Source organism: Salvia miltiorrhiza, chromosome 4, assembly GCF_028751815.1.
Source record: "Salvia miltiorrhiza cultivar Shanhuang (shh) chromosome 4, IMPLAD_Smil_shh, whole genome shotgun sequence".
Lineage (NCBI taxonomy): Eukaryota > Viridiplantae > Streptophyta > Magnoliopsida > Lamiales > Lamiaceae > Salvia > Salvia miltiorrhiza.
In genome coordinates, this window is record NC_080390.1 from 27,669,733 (window position 1) to 27,692,511 (window position 22,779).

Genomic DNA, 22,779 nt, shown 5'->3' on the forward strand with positions numbered 1-22,779 from the left:
CTGCAGAGTGCAGCTGATGCAGCTCGGGCCCTGATGTGTGCATTTTAGTTACCTAGTTTAGTGTGTGTTTTGTCATGATTTTATATGATTTTACATAATTTATGATATTTTGGATATAGGGATTGGGCGAAGAATGGAGATGGATCTTGTGGATGGAAGAAGTCGAAGGAAGTCGAATTTTACATGGATTTTGATGAAGTTTGGATGATTCGTGAAGATGAAAGAAGATTTGGGCTTGGAATATTTGCTTGGATTTTAATTAAACCCGATTAATTATTTTTGGGCTTTTTGTTCGAATGTTTGGCAGCCCATTTTAGAGTTTGCGGCTATTTGTGAATTGTGGGAGCTAATTCCCTTAGTTAACTCTTTTTGACCTAGCCGCTACTTTAGATACATATATAGGTGATTAGTTAGTTTTGAGGATATCATCCGCAAGTTTAGATTAGTTAGGTTATTATTATTGGTTTTAGCCGCCATTTAGGACTAGGGAATTAAGGTTGACTTCGGAACAATTTTTATTTCCTACGCATCAGATTAGTTGTTAGTTCATAAGTTTAGATTAATTAGTTGTTTTTGCTTTTGGTGGATTGTTGAAGACTGGCGGCTATATCGATTTTGGCAGACGGTTTTTTTTTAGTTTAATTCCAGTGTTGATTTTATTTATTTCGCAATTTAATTTATTTTTTTGTCTCATGTTTACTTTAATTTATTTGCTTGTTCTCAGTTTAGTTATGAGTAGCTAATTCTTTAATTCGGCGAGAATAATGAAACTCTAATTTAATGATCTGTGAGACCTAATTGGTTTAAAATTGATTCCTATTGATTCCGATTAATTCCTAGGTTCAAAGATAATTTCGATTTTATTTAAGTGTGGCCAACTTAAGTTTAATTGGATTACAGTCAATTAGCACCTCCAATCCGTAATTATTGGAATATGGCTGATTAGTGATAAAACTACCATATTCGTAGTAGGAATTAATTGGTATATTAATTATTGCTAGCTTATCTAGGATAACTGATATAAATTGGGTTCCTTCATCTTAATGCTATTAGAATATTAAATCTAGGTCTGGCGTCTCCAGCTAGGTTATATTTTAATAAGGGAAATAAGCAGGTCTGACGTCTCTAGCTGTTTATCGACACAGTAAGTAGGAATTGGGGTACGTCCGTTGCGTTTCACGGTATCCTATAACTGGTTGGTTGATAGGGATTGATTAATTATTGCGTCGAGGATCAGAGTTGAATTTGAGTGGATTTATTTGAGCCGAATTACCCTTTTCATATATTTACTTCAAGCGTATTTTATTTGATTTAACTCTGCATTTTTAGTTTAATTAACTCCTCTTAAAATTAAGGCGTGGTGGCATCACCGTTTTTATAGATTTAGGGATTTGAATGAATTTTAACTGCTTTCTGTGGGATCGACCCTGCTTACCATTATACTAATTTATTTTGGTAATTCCGCAGGAATTATTTGGTGGTTGGCGACGTCCACCAAATTGGCGCCGTTGCCGGGGAGCGGTGTTAATTAATTCTTTTCCCTTTGTCTATTTTTTATTTTATTTTATTTGTTTATGAGCAGATCGTCCAAGCCGAACCTCCTTTACGATAGTGAAATTGAGAAGACCGCGAAGAAGTTAGGGAAAGAGGCGAAGGCGAGGAAGCTACTGGATCTGCTGGGTTCACAGTCCGACCTTTCGGTTCGAACGGAGCAGTTCATCGAGGAGAAGCCCGGTGCTGTAGCTGCTGACGAGGTTCTGTTTGCCCAAACAGACCACGACTCAGAGACAGAATCAGACTTTGAAGAAGAAATCGACTCGATTTCGATTGCAAGTACTGAAAGTGACATGGCTGACGATCCGAGACTGTGCGATCTCTCCAGCCACGAAGCTGATGACCCCCCAACTCCGATCCGGATGCCGGCGGCTGCTACTGCTATAGAAATTAAGCTTGGGTTGCTTAATGTTCTTCCTAAGTACTACGGGAAGAAAGGAGAAGATCCATATAATTTCCTGAGCGAATTCATCAAGATCTGCAAGGTACAGAAGCGCCCTACTGATGTAACGGAGGAACACTTCAGATTAGCTGCTTTTCCCTTCACCATGACAGCAGAGGCGAACTCTTGGTTCGCGAGTCTCCCACCTTATTCTATCACTACATGGGCGGAGATGAAAAGGCTATTCCTGGAGCATTTTTTCCCTCCCACCAAGACGAACGCGCTAAAGAAGGAGATCAGTGGTGCAAATCAGGAGTATGATGAGTCCTTAAGCGCTTACTGGACCAGATTTAGGAGATTGGTGGATAGTTGCCCAAACCACAAGTTTACTGAGGGTGACTTGTTGCAGTATTTCTACCAAGGGATGACCGTTGACACTAAGAATTTGGTGAACTCAGCAAGTGGAGGGGGATTTTCCCAAAACACGGTGAGTGAAGCCAAAAGATTAATTCAACACTTGGTGGAAGCTACGAGGGAGTATGAGGAGCCGCGCATCCAACAGCTCAAGAAAGCTGCTCAAGCTAGTTCATCAGATTTTGAGGAGAAGTTCGAAGCAAGGATGGGGAAATTGGAGAGAATGTTGAGCACTATGGTGGAGAAAGTCGCAATGGCTGGACAACCACCAGAAAAGCCATGTGGAGCATGTGGTAATCCAGGCCACACCATCCTGCAATGCACAGGAGATGAGGGAGAATATCAAGCCCACGCGAATTCTCCCCACAATTTTTACAGCTACGACGCGCCACTGCCCCATTTGCCCAAACGGGACCAGTACTCAAACAATCACAATGCGCCATGGAGAAACCATCCCAATTTTCGATGGAGAGATCCCGAGCCGAAGCAGCCACCAACGATGCAGCAGCCACAGCAACAAAACTACCGCCCTCCACATCAAAGGACGGGGTATCAAGCTCCACAAACTCAGCAACATCCTCCCGAAAAACAAGGCAAATCTCTTGAGGAGATGATGGCGGAATTGATTGGCAACCAACAATTTTTGCAAGGCAATGTGCAACAGCTTCAACAGTCTCATGCAGAGCAAAAGGTGCAGATAGAGGGGTTGGCTCGTCAAGTGTCTCAGCTCGCGACATCCGTGAATCTACTCAAGGGCCATCAAGGCAAATTGCCATCGCAAGTCCAAGTGAATCCTCAGGAAAGTGTGAACTTGATCACCTTGAGAAGTGGCAAAGAATTGGATGAACCACCAATCAAGAAAGTGGAAAAAGCTCGAGAAGGCGAATCTGGCGAGAGCAACTGTTTGCCCAAACAGAACGATTCTGAAGAACTAGTGCTCACTGGAGGTCAATCTGGAAATATGTCTCGTTTGCCCAAACAGGACGGTGAGTCCGAAGCTGTGCAGAAAGGAAGGGAGGCAGAACGAGAAAGTGTTGAAGATGATTCGACCAAGGAGGAACCAATACTGAGCCTCCGCGATCCTAAGTTTGTGCCACCAGTACCTTTCCCAAAAAGGTTAGCAAGGAAGAAGCCTGAGGAAGAGATCAATGACTTCATGAAGATATTTGGAAAGTTGGAGATTAATCTTCCTTTCCTCCAAGCACTCAAACTCCCTCATCTGAGCAAGTTTTTGAAGGACTTCATCGATGGAAAGTCTAAGAAATCTGGAAAGATTGTGATGGGCGAGAACGTGTCAGCAGTGATACGAAAAGAGTTGCCGCCCAAATGCAAGGATCCAGGTATGTTTTCTCTGCCATGTTTCATCGGTGATACTAAGATTGAGCATGCTATGTGTGATCTAGGAGCTTCTATTAATGTCATGCCCTTAGCTGTTTATAATAACCTAATTGGTGTGAAGTTGGTGGCTACTAAGGTGGTGATTCAGTTGGCTGATGGGTCACGTGTTCATCCTGAGGGTCTTCTAGAGAATGTTCTTGTAAAGGTGCATGATTTTGTTTATCCTGCTGACTTTTATGTGGTGAAAATGAGTGGTATGCAGTCGAAAGAGTCAGCCGGTGTTCTGTTAGGTCGTCCTTTCTTAAGGACCACTAGGGCAGTCATTGATGTTTATAGTGGTACCATTTGTTTGGATTATCATGGAGAAAAGTTTACTTTCAACATTGATGATACCATGAAAAGTCCCCTTGTTGTTAAAACTGTTTGTGCCACTAACATTACTGACCCTTCTGTCCAAGAACATCTTGAGACTAAATCTGTGCAGGACAAGTTGGAACCGACCTTGATCAAAAGAGCAACTGGTCTTGATGCTCGTGGGATGAACAATGAAGAAGTCAAAGAATCTACCAAGTCTCTTCATGCCCACCCGAAATTGGCAGATTCTGGAAATACGTTCTGTTTGCCCAAACAGGACAAAATTCTTCATGATGACCCAAAATTCACAGGTTCTGGACATACGGTTCGTTTGCCCAGACGGAAGCCACGTTATAGAACTCTGCATTTTAATGTGGAACCACCCGACTTAAAAGATAAGTGTGAGGAGGAGCTCCGTTTGGAAGCCTATAATACCAACATGGGGTATGCAGATCTAATAGCGATAGCTTATCACAAGCATCGATTCTGGAGAACATTTGAAGTCGGTGAAAAGGTTCGATTCATGCTTGGAAGGCAATGGATAGGTCCTTTTGAGATACAGTCTGTTTGGCCAGGCGGACCAGTGGAGATTAAGAGTTTGGCTACGGCAAAGACGTTTGTAGTCAACTATCACAAGTTGGAGCCATATTGCGATGCATCTCATATGACAACAGTGGAAGAAATTCCATTGTCACCTCAGACGAGATTCTGATTGCATCAATAGTCTAGCCAAAGACTTTAAATAATGGCGCTTTTTGGGAGGCAACCCGATTTTCTTTCCCTTTTATTTTTCCTGTTTTGCCTTTCTCTTCCTTTATTTGTGTTTCGTTAAGTTTTTCTTTCAGTTTCCTTGTGAACGTGGCTGCACTACAGGAGAGCATCGCGAACTTGAGCGCCACCATTCGACAAGAGATGCGGCGGCGGCAGCACAAACGGTGACTTCCTTCCTTTTCTTGTTTTAGTTCGTGTGTTTGTGTCGTTTTATGTCTTTGTTTTTTCTTTTAGTTGTGTGTTTCGTTTGCTCCCTTGCTTATACTTTGTTTTGTTTGCTTGAGGGCAAGCAAAATCTAAGTGTGAGGGGGGCGTCTTTGAGTTTGTGTTCTGTTGAGTCTGTTTTGTGTGTCTTGAGCCTTGTGATTGTTGAAGTATTAGTGATAAGCATGCTGCCCGGTTGAGTTGTGTGATGAACTTGAGGTTTGACTTTAGTTTAGTTTGGGGATACACTTTTGTTTTAATGCAGACGTCTTTTTCTTTCAATTTTCCATGCATGCAATTTCTTTATTCTTCATGCAATTCGATTCTCAAGTACTAGCTTCTTGATTCCCTCGCTTTAGTTAGTTCAATTCTTGTTTATTTTTGTTCATCAATTTGCGGCTGGACTGGAATTCGAAGAAGGCAGACGACATCTGGACAATTTAATTCAAGTTTGATTTATTTCTTGCAATTTATTCTCTCAGTTTTATTCGCATATTTTATTATGTTTAATTTTATTTATTTGATTGTTTTTATTTTAAGCATGAGTAGCTAAATCTTTTAATTCGGCGAGAATAATGAAACTCTAATTTAATGATCTGTGAGACCTAATTGGTTTAAAATTGATTCCTATTGATTCCGATTAATTCCTAGGTTCCAAGATAATTCTGATTTTATTTAAGTCTGGCCAACTTAGGTTTAATTGGATTACAGTCAATTAGTTCCTGCCAATCCGTAATTGTTGGAATTGGACTAATTAGTGATACAACTACCATGTTCGTAGGGGGAATTAATTGGTATATTAATTATTACTAGCGTCTCTAGAATAATTGGTATAAATTGGGTTCCTTCATCTTAATGCTATTAGAATATTAAATCTAGGTCTGGCGTCTCCAGCTAGGTTATATTTTAATAAGGGAAATAAGCAGGTCTGGCGTCTCCAGCTGTTTATCGACACAGTAAGTAGGAATTGGGGTACGTCCGTTGCGTTTCACGGTATCCTATAACTGGTTGGTTGGTAGGGATTAATTAATTATTGCGTCGAGGATCAGAGTTGAATTAGAGTGGATTTATTTGAGCCGAATTACCCTTTTTATTGATTTACTTCAAAAGTATTTTATTTGATTTAATTCTGCATTATTAGTTTAATTAACTCCTCTTAAAATTAAGGCGTGGTGGCATCACCGATTTTATAGATTTAGGGATTTGAATGAATTTTAACTGCTCTCTGTGGGATCGACCCTGCTTATCATCATACTAATTTATTTTGATAATTCTGCAGGAATTATTTGGTGGTATACGACGTCCACCAGGCCCTAACCGTTATGAAGTCAAGCTTGTCGGGCCCTAACCGTTTCAGTTCTTCATCCACATCCATGTTCACCTACAATATGAAATCAGTTTATGTTATTAGTTGTTGAATAATAAGTACTAAATTAATAAAACAATACTGATAAATACTAGCCTGTGTATCCTGCTCTGTTTCTTCTTGCGTATCTTTGTTCTTTTCCTTTGTTCCATTCTTCTTGATTTCTTCCAGCACTTCACCCACCCGCTTTGCCACAAAGTTTGCTATTTCTTCGCTGAGTATTGACTCAGTCAGCATGTGTGTAGATGTCGTCACAGCAATTGCATTGATGAATTCAATGTCGCTTCTTATCTTGTTATGGACTTTATTTGCAATCTCATCAATGTGCTCAGGATTGAATGCAGAATTTGTGGCAACGGGTGTGCCAGTGGGTGGCTTGGGTGTCCTTCGACTTTCACCAACTCTCCTTGTCGTTATGGTTTGAACTCTTGGTTTTTCTTGCTTTATGTCTTCTGGCTCAATTTGTGAGTCTTGTTCTTGCTGTCCCTCTTCTTTTTCTGCCTCTCCCTCTTGTGTTTGTGTCTCTGCAGGTGTTGATTTAGGTGTATAAAACTTGGCTGATTTTTGACTCTGACTAGAGATGGCCAAAAAAACCGGAACCGGGAACCGAAACCGGGAACCGGACCGAAACCGGCGATTCCGGAACCAGAACCGTTAGAGACGGTTCCGAACCGGAACCGAAACCGGCTCAAACCGGTTCGGTTACGGTTCCATTTTCTGGAACCGCCGGTTCCCGGTTCCAAACCGGAACCGGAACCGTGGAACCGTGGAACCGGCCCGGAACCGCCAGAACCGCCAGAACCGGGAGACCTCGATTTGCGTGCGCTTTTGGATGAAAATTAAAGTATGAGATGCAGAGATGGGCTGGCAGCATAGTGAATTGATTGGCATGCTTTGCAGAGCTTTGTCTACTGCCAATAGGAGCGTATGTTCCCATTTTTAAAATTTCAAATTCAAACACCAAATTCACCTCAAATTCACCTCAAATTCATCTCAAATTCACCTCAAATTCACCTCAACATCTTCCTATAAATACACCCCTAATTCTCTTCATTTTTCCTCACACCAACTATCATATCCTCATTATTTCTCTGCAATTCACTCTACAAAAACTCTCTCTATATTACTTTGTTACTCTCTAAATTAGTCTCTGCACTCTCTTTCTCTCTATATTACTTTCTCTATATTACTCTCTTTCTCTCCACAAATACTCTCTCTCTGCACTACTCTCTCTACTACTCTTCTTCCTTCTTTCATCTCATTACAAAAATGGCTGCTTCCGGCTCTGGTCGTAGTGGTGGCAAGGGAAAAGCTCCCGTTGACTACACTGCTACCATTGGAAATAAACCCCGTGCCCCTCGACGCCAACGTGGGGTTGTTATTCGAGATCTCGACGAAGCAACCTATATTGGGAGTGAGAATCCTACTTCTCATTTCCAAAGGGTGCCCAATCGCCGTGAACGAGAAGAAATAGAGGATGAACAAATCCGTGCCGATGCGGAAATGGCGGAGCGCCTTGCTCAACAACAATCTGATGAAGAAATTCCATCCACATACCAAGATGAACAAGCCGATGCCGAAGCCATCGATTTGGAGGACGAGATGAACGAGATGGACGAGATGGGACCGGTCCGACCTCAACGATCGAAGGCGAGCAAGAAAGCACGAGCTCCGCGGTCCAACGTCTTCACGGTGTACTTCAAAAAAGTACAAGTGAAAGACCCCGAAACCGGCAAAAATGTCACGAAGGCCGTGTGCAACCTTTGTGGCAAATCTTATGTTTTCAACGCGGGGAATGGTTATGGCACCTACAACAAGCATATCAACAATGTGCATCCTCCCACCAAAGGCAAAGGTAAACAAACGCAACTCACCTCTACCCTCGGCGAGCAAGGTACGCCCGAAATCTCTCTTTTTAAGTATAACGATATTGTTGCTAGGGAAGTTATGGCGAGATTTGTTAGTACGGAATCTCTTGCTTTTCAATTTGCCGATAGCATGAGGTTTGAAGGCGCCATGAAATTAGCATATAATCCCTTAGCTAGAAGAATCCCACGTACAACTATGACTAGAACCATAGTTAAATTAGCTAGAAGATATAAAATTCAATTGCGTAATATTTTGACTACCTTACCACATAGAGTTTCTGTGTGCTCCGATATTTGGACATGTGCATTTCAACATAATTCCTATATGGGTATGACTGTTCATTGGGTCGATTTGCAATGGAATTTGAACAAACGTGTTATTGCTTTCAAAAAATTCAATTGTGCTCATACCGCCGAAAATATTGCTCTTATTATCTTGAAAATTTTGCAACAATTCAAGATTACTGAAAAAATATTTTCAATTGGTTTTGACAATGCTAGCGCCAATACCGCTAGTGTGCCTTCTTTAATTTGTGCATGTAATCCTTCGCTACAAGGTAAGTATTTTCATACTCGTTGCATTGCTCATATCTTAAATTTGTGTGTTCAGGATGGCCTTAAGGCTTTGGATAAATCAATAAAACCAATTAGGCAAGCTGTTGAGATGTTACGTGATAAGCAAAAATTACATAGGTCATGGCTAAAATTTTGTAAAGCTCAAACTGGACGTAGCAAGTGCTTTAACATAAACGTGTGCACTAGGTGGAATTCAACATATGATATGTTGAATTCAACATACGAATTTAAGGATTTATTAGTAAATTTTTTTACAAGTGAAGTGAGCTCTATGATTTTATTGCCATCTTATTGGGATGATTGTTATGATCTTGTGCAATTACTTAAAGTTTTTGAGGCCGCTACTAAAGATTTATCGGGTGTTTATTATCCTACTTGCTCACGTGTTCTTGTTCATTGTACAGTGATTATGGCTCAATTAAGTGTTTGTAGTAATAAAAATTTTTTACAAAGATCCGTTACTTTTATGGTTTTGAAATGGTTAAAATATTTCAAATATATTCCTAACATTTTTTTAATTGCAAAATGTTTAGACCCGTCTTTCAAATACGAAGGTGTTTGTGGCCTTTTAGAAATTTATTATCAATTTTTTAACGATATAAAATATAGCGAGGGTGTTACTTATGATGCTTTGGATATGCCGAACTTTATGGATATCAAAACTAGGCTTTATTGTGATTTACAAAACCTTTATCTAGATTTTACTTCAAAATATGGTCCAAATATTTCTCGAAAACAAACTGTGAGGAGTACCGGGTCTTCCTCTTATGGATTTGACACTAGTACTCAAGCGGGTCAAATGCTTCAAAAAATTTTCGCCAACAAAGGTCATAGTGGTGGTCATACACAATATTCTGAATTAGAAGAATACCTTTCCGAGCCAAAGGGAGGCGAATTGCTTAATGCAGGGCCAAATGACGTGGACGTGTTGAATTGGTGATCAATTAAGCAAGGCCAATACCCTATCCTTGCAATCATGGCGAAAGAAGTCTTTTCCGTCCCCGCATCAACTGTAGCGGTCGAGCAAGCATTTAGCGAAACGGGATACATGCTCGATGAACGAAGATCCCAAATGGCACCGCATAATCTTGAAGCCCAACTATTGCTCAAAGATCATACATTAGCCGAAGCAAGAGAGCAAGAAAATAAATGGGATGATTTGTTCGTAGAGTACCCCATATCCACGACCGAAGGCGACACCACCGATGCGAGCGAGTCATCTCAATGCACCGAAGGCGAAGACTTTGACGATGACTTCGACTTCGACATGTAGAAGACTTCATGATTATGCGGTGTCACCAAAGGTAAGACGAAGGTAAGAGAACTACGTGGACTTTGATTCCTTCGGGATACGTAGGCAACTTAATTATAACTTAAATGTTATAATTAAGCTCAAGTCCTATTTCCTTTATTTCTTTTTTCCCCCAAATTACAAGTTGTAAATTAAGAGTTGTAATTTTATTTTAGCATCCAAAAGTTGTAATTTGTAAATTATACTAATAAGAGTTGTTATGTGTAACTTAAATTATATTTGTAAGAATTGTAATTTATAAGTAGTTGATTCAAATAAAGTAATTATGCAATATTTGTAAGAATATATTCTTAGAAATATATATTCTTACAAATATTCTATCAAATATATTTGATAGAATATTTGTAAGAATATATTTGTACTCCTAGTTAAATATATTTGATAGAATATTTGTAAGAATATATATTTGTTAGAATATATTCTTTGTTAGAATAAATTGCAAATTTGCAATTGCAATTTTTAAGTTAAATATATTAGATAGAATATTTGTAAGAATATATATTTCTAAGAATATATTCTTTGTAAGAATATATAACTTAATTACATAACAATATAAGTTAATTAAATAAGTTAAGAATATATTCTTTGTAATAATATATATAAGTTAATTATTTTATATTTGTAAGAATTACAACCTTTATTTTATTTAATTAAAGCATATTTAATTTGAATACAATTTAAAAAAAAAAAAAAAGGCGGTTCGGAACCGGAACCGGCGGTTCAGAACCGAACCGGAACCGCCGGTTCACGGTTCGGAACCGGAACCGTCAAAGGTGTAACTCGGTTCGGTTCCGGTTCCCGTGTTCGGAACCGTGGAACCGCCGGTTCCGGTTCGGTTCGAACCGGGAACCGAACCGTGGCCATGTCTAACTCTGACTTGGCTGACTTTCATCTGTTTCCTCTACTTGCACAAAAACATACTTGTCTTTGCCATAACCAAATGCAAGTGGTGTTCCCTCTGGTTCGACAGACTGCCAGTAATCAGTTTCAGATTCTTCTGAATCTGGTAAAATTATTTCATGCAACTGCAATGTAAAATTGTTAGTTGGTAAATGTTGAAATATATAAATAAGAGTCATTTATAGACTGAGTTTGAACTTTGTAAGCCTTAATTCACAAGCAAACAATAGTTAGTTGGTAGGTGTTTATTTTTTAAACTTTTGTTTCTAATATTGAATTCATAATGATTAATAGTTATTGTTGTGAATTCTTTGTCATATACTTCACAACCAAACATTAGAAATGTTTTCCATAAAATTGAATTTATTGACCATTATACTGTATGTTGTAAATTGAAGCTTTAAAACCTTGAATTCACAAGCTAAAGAAATATTTGTTGTGAATTGAATCTGTAAAGCTGGAATTCACAAGCAACATAACTTTAGTAGTGAAATCTTATTTATAAATTGGTAATTCACAATCAGAATATGTAATTGGTAATTCACAACTAAAATTTCTTATGGTTGTGAATTCAAGCTCAGATCTCGAATTCACAACCAACATAAATATTGGTTGTGAAATATAATTTGTAGTTCAGTTTCAGTTTAGTTGTGAATTCACAACTAGGGTTTAGTTTTAGGGTTTAGGGTTTAGATTGGGTTTAGGGTTTAGATTTTAGGGTTTAGGGTTTAGTTTTTTGGGTTTAGGGTTCAATTCAGTTCAGTTTCAGTTTCAGTTTCAGTTCACTTCAGTTGTGAATTTAGTGTTTCAGTTCAGTTGTGAATTCACAATTGCAATAATTCACAACTAATATTTCTTATGGTTGTGAATTCAAGCTCAGATCTCGAATTCACAACCAACATAAATATTGGTTGTGAAATATAATTTGTAGTTCAGTTCAGTTTCAGTTTAGTTGTGAATTCACAACTAGGGTTTAGTTTTAGGGTTTAGGGTTTAGATTGGGTTTAGGGTTTAGATTTTAGGGTTTAGTTTTTAGGGTTTAGGGTTCAATTCAGTTCAGTTTCAGTTTCAGTTCACTTCAGTGGTGAATTTAGTGTTTCAGTTCAGTTGTGAATTCACAATTGCAATAATTCACAACTAGGGTTTAGTTTTAGGGTTTATAGTGGACTTATGGTTTAGTGTTTAGAGTGGGCTTATTCTGGTTGTGAATTTAGCTTGTTGTGAATTGTTGGTAATTCACAACCAATATTTTTAATGGTTGTGAATTCAAGTTTCGAAGCTGGAATTCACAACCAAGAGAAATTTTGGTTGAGAAATATAGATCAGTTTGGTTTTATAATAGTCCTTGAAGTAATTTATTAATCTTAAACATGCTAAAACGAATACATATTGATGCAATGTTATTTAAGTATTTAAATGTGACTTACATTTCCTGTGACCTCCGTCACAACAGAATTAGCCCTCGGGAATTTGAACCTCAATATTCTTGGCATTTCCTTGTCCTGTTTTGGATGGCCACAAGTTTTTCCCAACTGTGGAATTGCAGTATATATCCATGCTTGTTCAATGAAAAATAACTTGTCAGAATTTGATAAAAAAACTAAATAAAATTTTGTAATTAAATCAATATTAATGAATAGAAGCTTACCAAGAAAGCAATTGAGAATCTAAAGAAATGAATTCCATCTAGCTTATCCTTGTTTCTTTCTGTTCTCTCTGTCGGTTCCGTCTTTATGCTCTTCATGTACTGCAGCAGGTGCTGGTAGCTGTAGCTTCCCCATGGAAAATTTTTCCATTGATTGTCATCTTCAACCATTGCCCATAACCAAGGCTTCACCATCGTTTTCTTAGGTTCCATTCCAAGAAGAAAGTAGTAGACTAGCAGTATCTTGGAAACCTTCACATCATCCATTTTGTCCTTTGTAATCTTCCCATTTACAAACAGGTTTTTCAGTGTTTCGACGCTCATAGACTTGTTCTGGAATCTCCTCGTGAACAATGACTTTGCTGGAATGATTGCTTCACCATCATTGTTGAATGTTGATGCTCCAAATCTGAGCCCTGTTATCAGAGCATACTCAAATCTTCTGAATCTCAGCCTCTTGTCATTTATCATGAAGCTTAGTTCATCCTCATCCTTGCCGAAGCTTATCTCCCTTGTCAGTACATACTGCACAGCGCTCCCACACTTGTTAATCACATCTGGCAGCTTCAAGAAGTGACCAAAGCATGAATTTGTCATCTTCTTATGTGCTGCAGATCCCCTTAGCTTCAACACTGAATCGATTATGTTTAATATTTCTTCTTTGCAGTAGAAGTTCATCTTGAATTTTACATCCCTCATGTTTGGCCTTTTGTAAACCCATTCAATCTGTTAAGATCATGTTTAAAAAAAGAAATAAAAAAATCAGTACAGTTTCTTACCAAGGCTCGAATTCACAACCAAGGACAGCTCCAATCTCTAGTTATTGGTTGTCAATAATTCACAACCAATCTCTAATTCACAACCAATTCACGATAGTATATTTATGCACATTCATGCTTCAAGACATATATGTTTTTTAATTTTCAACTAAGAATGATGTTTTTGTGATTTCAGATGCAATACTTGGGCTTGGTTGTGAATTGAATATGTAATGCTCGAATTCATAACCAACCACAGCTCCAATTCACAACCAAAAGCCCTAGCTCCAATTCACAACCGAAAGCCCTAAATATTGCTCGTGAATTTTAGAACAGTTTGATGTTAAAATGTATTCAAAAATATTCACAAAATATTCCAAAAACAATTATTAACCTTGATCTCAGAATTCACAACCAAAAGGCCTAGCTCCAATTCACAACCAAAAGCCATAGATATTGCTCGTGAATTTTAGAACAGTTTGATGTTAATATGTATTCAAAAATATTTACGAAATTTTCGTAAAACAATTATTAAGCTTGATCTCACGATTCACAACCAAAAAGCACTACCTGTTGTTTGTGAATTTTAGAATAGTTCATCACAACATATATTGAACAATAATTACAAAGAGTTACTCTAACAATTCATCGCATGCATAACATTAACAAATATAATTTTTCAGAATTTAATCTAGATCTAGAAAACTTACGATATTTTCAGTCGCTTTTTCTTCATCGCGCTTTTCCTCGGCTTCATTTGCTATAACTATCTCCATACATCCTTTTTCGCGGTTGATTTTTGTAGTTTGTTCTTTCTTCTTCGCGCTTTCGTCTTCTTCCTGAACGATTATTCTTTCTTCTTCCGGATCGATTTCTGTAGTTTTTTCTTTCTTCTTCGCGCTTTCGTCTTTTCCAGAGATTTGTTTTTCCACCGTCGAATCTTTTACTGGATTCGGATTTTCCATTTCAGGAGCGGTTGCAGTCGTTTCCATCGGTTGTTGTTCGTCTTTGTGGCGGTGCAGAGTGCTGTGGAGCAGAGTCCGTCTGTGGTGGTTAGGCGGAGTTGTAGAGTTATGGCGGTGATGCAGGAGACTTGTCTACTCGAATATCTTTTCGCATTCACGTTTTGGTGCGAAATTCGGAGAGAGAATGAGCTGTAACTATTTGAATAATGTGTTAAAATTGTGAGTTAAAAGTGAATATTTTTGGATAAAATCGGATCAAAAATTGGAGAGAGAAATCTGTGAATTGCTTGCGAGATTTTGGATTTTGGTTGTGAATTCTAGAGAGAAGAAAAATCTGATTTGCTGAGAGAAAATTGTGAATTGGTGCGTGTGTTTTGGTTGTGAATTGTGTGTGGCTATTTTTTTAATTTTTAAAGTTGAGGGTAAAATGGTAAGTGTGGCTATATTTTTATGTTTTTATTTTAGTGGACAATTTTTAAGTTTACAATATGAAATAGGCTATTTTCAAAATCCACTCTATTTATATATAGATTCGAAAAAAAAAAATGAAAAATTGGAAGGGGGATTCAGCCTGCCCTAGCCCCTGGCTTCGTCCCTGCTTTCCATCTCCCAATGATTTTGCTTATCTACTCAGGCGGTATCACTCAAGGTCATTCAAAGGGAAGAATAAAGGTCAGTGCACAAGTGATAAATCATACATCAACATGAACAAATGTTAAACCAAATGAAAAGTTAGTCTTTCAATTAGAGTGATAGAGAAAATTTAGATTTTTACGAACATGGAGGGAAATTGTGAAAATAAAACAAATAAAATAACTTATGTGGATGTATTGCCACATATGATGTAATTATTAAAGTCAAAAGATCTAGAATTTTAGATAAATGAAAAGAAAAATTTTCATGAAGCCATGTAAGACCTAAAATTAAGGGATCAGAAATCACTAATCATATTATATAATGATTGCGGTAGATGTTTAGGCTAGACATGCATAAGTATCTTTGTCTTGCTGCTTAGTGGACTCCTAATTCCTCAATATGATAATGTAGAGATTCAAAAAGTTTAAGTTTGATTTTGAGAATGAATTTGAGGAGGGCCTCACTTATATATATATATATCAGAAAATTATGGTCCAACATGGGCTTATTTAGCCCAGTTAAATGCTTTTCATGAACATCAAAGTGTACAGTGCTTTCCAAATCGATCTATTTTCCATCAAGCTTGAAAGAATTGGTGACGATTACTATTTAAATTTACTATTTCCTTAGTCCCACTTATCTTGATGACACGCTTTCCTTTTTAGTTAATGACACTTTTTAAAAATAGTACGTGATCTCTACCTTCTCTACACATCAAATAAGTGTGATCCTGATTCACTTTACACTCTTAACACCACATTCAATCTCCGTGTCAAAAGCAAATGTGCCAAGATAAGTGGGAGTAATATACTGCATTGCATGACCAATAATTTGACATGTGATAAGAAACTGCAAATTACATGATGCGTAGCTAGCTAGGCACGTTTCTGGTTGATGATATCCAAGAATCTCCTATAAGACTCTTGCCTCTGCAGTCTGATGCCGTCGTTGAAATTCTTGATGAATCTCTCGACTTTCCGGTTGAAGTCTTCAAGACTCATCGAAGGGTCTCTTCGGACCAGCCCTCCTCTGCGCGTTAATGAAACTGCATCGTTGAAAGTCTCCGCCTTCCTCAGCTCCCTCCATTTAGGCGACGTCGGCACCACCTCCTCCGAGTCCAGGCGGCGCGGCGGCGGCGGCGGCGCATCCCATGTTTCGCTTTTCTTGAGAGGTGTCTTCTTGGGCATGGGCTTGGGCTTGGGCTTGGGCTTGGACTTGGGCTTAGGCTTTCCTCCTCCGATTATCGCCTCCCAAGTGGCATCTAATGTGTTATCACCCTCTTCTTCAACGAATACGTCCTTCCATTTTTCAAGAGGATTAGGAACTGCTGCTGTTACTGTACTAGTTTCTTCGGGTTGATCTTTTGGAGATGGAAGAGTGGCTTTTCCGACAAGCACTTGTGTTGAAGAAGCATCATGGTACCAGCTTGTACCTGATGATCTCTGCAGAGAAGTTGAGCTACTGCTGTTTCTTGATGGTGGTTGTGGCGGAGGAGTGACTTGGACAACATCCCATATTGGTGGTGCAGATGGTGGTGGTTGTGGGACAGCATCACATATCGGCGGTGCAGATGTTGGTGGTGGCTGAGTGGCTTCGACAACGTCCCATATCGGTGGTGCATATGGTGGTGGTGGTGGCGGAGGAGTGGCTTCGACAACATCGTCCCATATCGGTGGTGGTTCAACAAGATCATCCACATCAACATCGAGAAGAGTAGTGGTTTGTTGGTGTTGGTCGTAGGGTTGTTGGCGGCGGCGGGAGAAGGCGGAGGAGGCTAATATGAGGATGACCATGAGATTGATGGCGAAAATGATACTGAGAGGAGAAGACAGGAAGCATGTAATGGAATTCCAAAATCCCATAAGGCTGGAGAAAACAATCTCGTAAACTGCCTCTTTCATCACCACAACACTGGAGATGAGGCCCATTGATAAGAGCAGCAGCTCCAAGATTTTGCCTGAGATCTGTACAAATCTACTGTAGTTGTTCTCAGCTAAACTGTCTACAAACAGAAATGGCATCTTAAGAGTTAAGACAACCTAAAATCAGATTGATTAACTAAGATGTGTTGTGTTCAACTCAGCTTTGTAAAGATAAGAAAGGTAGGAGAAATGAAAATGCATTGTGTCTGATTTGCTCCTGGATCTTTACATCGGGCACTAAACTGAACTCTCTCTCTCTCAGGGACGGAGCCAGGAATTAAGTTCAGGGGGGGCTGAATTTACTACGGGGGTTCGGGGGCAGTAGCCCCCGAGAAATTTTTTTTTGGGCTTCGTATATTTAAGGCATTTTTTTTATTAAAATACGAGCATAATAATAATAATAACAAACAACATTTTCATAGATTATATAGTTTCAATATATTACAAATTAGTTTCAATACATTACAAATTTTTTTTTGAACATTTCGTATTAAAAGACATTTTCATAGATTATAAATAACAAACAATTTTTTTTTGGGCATTTCATACATTTTCTATTAAAAGACAAGTATAATAATAATAGTAATAATAATAATGAAAAATATTTTCATAGATTATATAGTTTTAAATAACACGATTATCCTTAAGTTAAGTATATATGAGTGAATAAAACAAGCAAATCAATTTTTGTATAACCAAGTTTCACTATATTTTATTAAATGAATTTTGTTTAGTTCAACTTATTAAATTGGATTTTAAGTAGAAATTATATTGGGCTCGATCATAAAATGGACCACTAAAAAAATTGTATACACATGTATATTTAAATAAACATTTATATATTTATGCATATATATATACATAGAAAATTTTAAAATTTTGAGGGGGGCGGTGGCCACTACCAGCCACCCCCTGTCTCCGTCTCTGCTCTCTCTCTCTCTCTCTCTCTCTCTCTCTTGTGTGTGTGTGTGTGTTTCTTTACAAATGGAAGAGGGAAGAAACAAAACTGAGGAAGGGCTTTAAGTAATTGATAAATATTCTTAAACTTAAAGCTGATTAGTCCATATATATACTGCCACCAAATCAGCGTTGCTTTTGATAGTATATTTTACTCCCTCCGTCCACGAAATGAGTACCCATTTATGGACGGCACGAGTTTTAAGAAATGTATTGAGTGTAGTGTGAATAGAATAAGGGTCCCACATTTTTTAGTGTATTAATTAAAAAGTTTTGTGGGGTACACTTGCCAAAAAGGGAAATGAGTACTCATTTCGTGGACGGACGAAAAAGGAAATATGAGTACTCATTTCGTGGACGGATGGAGTATATCATGAATGATGTATGTCGAGAATATGGAGGCGTTTGGTTTGACTGATAAGGCATGATTGATAAGATAATCCACTTTAATCAAGTGTTTAGTTTGCATGATTGAGCCCGTGATTGATAACTCGGCTCGCATATAATCACCTAAATGAGTGATTGTTTATCACTCCAAAGGTGAATGGATTATTTAATCACCCATTCAATTTTATCAATTTAGTCTATCCCATTTATCAAACCAAACGACTCCTAACGTGATGTATTAATTCTGGGTTTCGGCTTCAACATGTGGAATTTAAACAATTGATGAAATTTGGAGATATTTTCTTGGAAATATTATATTAGTTATTCATTAATATGATAAAGAGCACTCAATAATTTACAAAAAATTAGTATAATTTATTATTTGGTGACAGTAACCTAACAAATAGTCAAATTTAGCATTGCTATCAGATAAGCACTTTTTCCATTTTTAATGAAAACTGTAAATTGCTAAAGAAATTATAGTAGCTACGTACCTATAACTATAGATAGGTACATAAAAATTGTAGCGTAATTTAAGGTACGAATTTTAATAAATGTATAAAATAATAATCTAATAAGTGATTTAGAGCTTAATGTTTAAGATTCACGGGGTATTTTTTATGGTTAGTCTTAATAAATAAAATAATAAGTTGATGGATTGAAACTTTAGGATATTTCAAGGCCATTGATTATTTCAATCATTTGAGCATTGAACTAGTTTTACTTAATTTATATCTCATTAAAAATGTGAAATTAAAGAAATTTCAATCTCGAGAATAAAAATACTCAAAATTATACAAAGTAAACATCTAGTTAAGATTTAGTTTATCACGAGTAACTTATGGAATAAGATATTATTCAATATTTTGTTAGTTTGTAAGTCAAAATCTGTTGGTATTTTCATTATTCATTAATATTACATCTACATTGACTATATATAATGTGCTAACTTGCTATTCTCTCATTTGTTCAGCGTTTATTTGGTTTCCAAATGTAAGATGTACATCAAAATTAATTTATATATGTAGTATATTATTGCTGCATGCCAAACAAATAGTACACTCACGATCCTAAAATGGAAGCAATTTTAATAAAATGATATATAAAGAGTTATAAAATTAAAATATATTATTAATTTGATTAATATATATATATATATATATATATATATATATATATATATATGGAAATATTTTCATATAGTACCATGTCTTAATGTAGTACCGTAGTACCCAATTTTGACCACACATTCGAGACATGTGGCGCATCAAGATTGTCATACGTGGCAAGGAGCTTCCAAGGCATTCCAAGACAAACACTGTAGAAGGGTAAAATCGGAATATAATTTTCGAATATTAAAAAAAATAGATTTTCTCAAAATAGACATATTTTACATGCATATAATATCACATAAAAATGCATAAAGCTTGACACAAAAAATGAATAACTTTGAACAGAAAAATGCATTTCATTTTTACAAATTTGGTATTTTCGCCACCCCACCCCACAACCCTCCCCCCTCCCAAAAAAAAGATAAATTTCACATGCATATAAAATCACACAAAAATGCATAAAGTTTCACATAAAAAATGCATTAAATTGTACAAAAAGCATTTCATTTTTACAAATCTGGTATTTTCGTACAATTTAATGCATTTGTGTGTGTTCTGTTATGCATTTTTATGTGAAACTTTATGCATGAAAAACATGTTTTCCCATAAAATTTTAAAAAAATCAACAAAAAATATGTATATAAAAAAATATTTTTATTTTTTTTAATATTCGAAAATGATTTTTCGATTTTACCCCTGTACAGATTTTGTCTTGGAATGTCTTGGAAGCTCCTTGCCACGTGTCACAATCTTGATGCGCCACATCTCCCAAATGTATGATCAAGATTGGGTACTACGGTACTACATTAAGACATGGTACTACAGGAACCCATCCCTATGTATATATATATATATATATATATATATATATATATATAGGGTTGCGCTAAAATAAAACCCAAACTTAGCTTATAAAATAAGACCAAATATGGATCTTTGATTTTATTGATTTGGACGGCTAGATTTAATTCACGCAGGATTAGTGATGAGGCTAAGATGGTAATTACATTATTATAGTAAATCTCGCCCCTCCTTAATTTAAGGATCACGTTATGCAGTTATTAATATTCCATATCTAATTCATACATAAAACTGACATGACAAATAATTCATACATAAACATAAAAAAAATTCATACATAAATAAAAAATAATTCATGCAACAAATATAGGGTGAGGTTAAAACAATTCGTACATAAACATGACATGACAAATAATTCATACATAAACCTAAAACAATTCATATAATCTCCCCCCCCCCCCTCCTAATTTAGGGATTACGTTCAGATTTTCTCATGTTACATAGTTTCTGTAACAATTTTATTTCTATTTGATATTCTAAGTTCATGAATTTTACAGACTGTATGCGTGAATATTTTAAATATAAATGTATGAATATTTTAAGTAGACATGTGTGAATATTTTACATATACATATATGAATGTTTCTGGGTGGATGAACGAAAATCTTTCTCTTGCTTCGGCTTTCTCTTCTTTTTTTTTTTTTGTGGTAGAATGAATTTTTTTATTTTGATTCAGAAGATATGAGTGCTTTCGATTAAACACAATAAATCAAAATTCAAATTTGTATTAATAAACACAAAAATATTCGGTCACTTTGTAGTTGAGATTCATTTAATGCTTAAATGGCGTCACTCCCTTCCATAATCCCAAGATGTAATCATTGTAAATTTTAATTTTTTTAATAAATTATGCTTTAGAATCGGAAGATATTGGATAAAAGATTTGGAAAGTCAAACCAATCTCTGTAGCGTTAAAAACAATATGTCAATAATACCCTTATATGGCTTTCGATGCTGAATAATCAATTATTTTATATGAATTAAATCACCCATTAAAGATGGTAATCCAGCCATCCATCATCTAGATTATACGGCTGTGATTTAGTCTTATATTATAGACTAAGGGAAGTCCATTGAATAGCACTACCCTATATATATATATATATAGGGTTGAGATCAATAAAGAATCCCTTATGTATAAAGAATAAAGAAATAATCTAAACCATTCATTCCATGAATATTAACGGACAGATCTCATCCAAGCATTTAGATTTTTAATAGATTTTTATTGAATAACCATTTATGGAGGGATAAATTTGTAACTTATTTGTTGAAATTACTCTCTCTCCTACCACCACACCCATCATTTACGGGATTCCTAATATCAAGCAGTGATTGTGAGAATCAATATTCATACTAATAATTATTGCTAGTTTTGTGATTTAGGTTACGCCATCTCCCTGCAAAAGCACGCCGGCAGCCACTGCACCGCGCTGCGCCTTCTCCAACGCCGAGCAAAGAGACAGCAACGTCCTTGCTGCGTACTTCGTCGCGAGGCTAGACAGAACCGGCGGAGGAGCACCATGGTTACCAATTCTAATATATATTCGCAATTTGAACCGAATCATTAGATTTCTTTTCTGGTTTTTTGTTCGATTTTTTTTGTTTGGGTTTTACAGCTTTTGAATCGAATTTTTTTGCTGGGTTTCCAAAACTAAATCGAAATTTTGGTTGGGTTTTCGGAATCATGTTCGAATTTTTTGGTATATGTAATATGATTTTTTGGTTGGGTGGTTTTTTGAAATCCAGGTCGTTAATATGGGTTTCAGATTTCGATTTCGATTATGTTATATGTAATATGATTTTGACTTAGTTTCTGGGTTTGTGATTTTAGATTAGGTTCTATTGAATATAGTTTTCGATTCTATACATGAGTAGGATTTGGAGAGAGTTTGCACACCGAAGAGGATGTTGAAGAAACTAGGAGCCTTCGCCAAGGATCCTATACCGGAGACTTGCATTACAGTATGCGATGTTTTTTAGCTCGACGCTTGTGCTAGAATTGTGTTATGTTAATATGAAGTATTGGATTCGTATAATATTTATTTTTTATTCAGAAAATTTGTATTTTTATTCGACATCTTATAGTGACATGTTCACTATAATGTACATAGCTATATTGTATTCATTGTATTAGTTAATTTATTCAGTTTCTTGTTTTACTTATTCAATTAATAACACAGTGGTATTTGATGAATTTTCAATATTATTCACTATAATTTTAGTGAATAATACAATTAGCTTATGTGTTATTCAATATATATTGTAGTTTATTTGTTAAATTTATATATTTATTTAGTATAATTTATAATTGCATTTGCGAAATTTATTATAAATCATTTTGCACCTAAAAAAAATATAATATTATTATCAGGATATTATGTAGTTTATTATTAAATTTTCCAAGTATATTCATTAACTTTTGTAGTTTATTCAAATAAATTTGATCTTTATTCATTTAATAATTCTATAATGTATATAAATTATGTGTGGTAAT

The 22,779-nt window shown here is 36.3% G+C and overlaps 1 protein-coding gene and 1 long non-coding RNA gene across 2 annotated transcripts; one reads left to right on the top strand and one right to left on the bottom strand.

The window, feature by feature from the left end:
* Positions 1-15,918: 15,918 nt before the first annotated feature.
* Positions 15,919-17,064, bottom strand: LOC131023227 (uncharacterized). The gene has a single exon (XM_057952768.1). It carries the CDS (start codon positions 17,062-17,064, stop codon positions 15,919-15,921), a length of 1,146 nt encoding a protein of 381 aa, XP_057808751.1.
* A 4,458-nt stretch (positions 17,065-21,522) lies between these two features.
* On the top strand, positions 21,523-22,479 carry LOC131019571 (uncharacterized). Its single transcript, XR_009100340.1, has 2 exons — positions 21,523-21,808; positions 22,161-22,479. It is a non-coding gene; the product is annotated as an uncharacterized LOC131019571 (long non-coding RNA).
* The last annotated feature ends 300 nt before the right edge of the window (positions 22,480-22,779 follow it).

What these genes read in the sequence shown, in the direction of transcription:
- LOC131023227 (XM_057952768.1), bottom strand. Translation starts at nt 17,064, where the DNA reads ATGCCATTTCTGTTTGTAGACAGTTTAGCTGAGAACAACTACAGTAGA.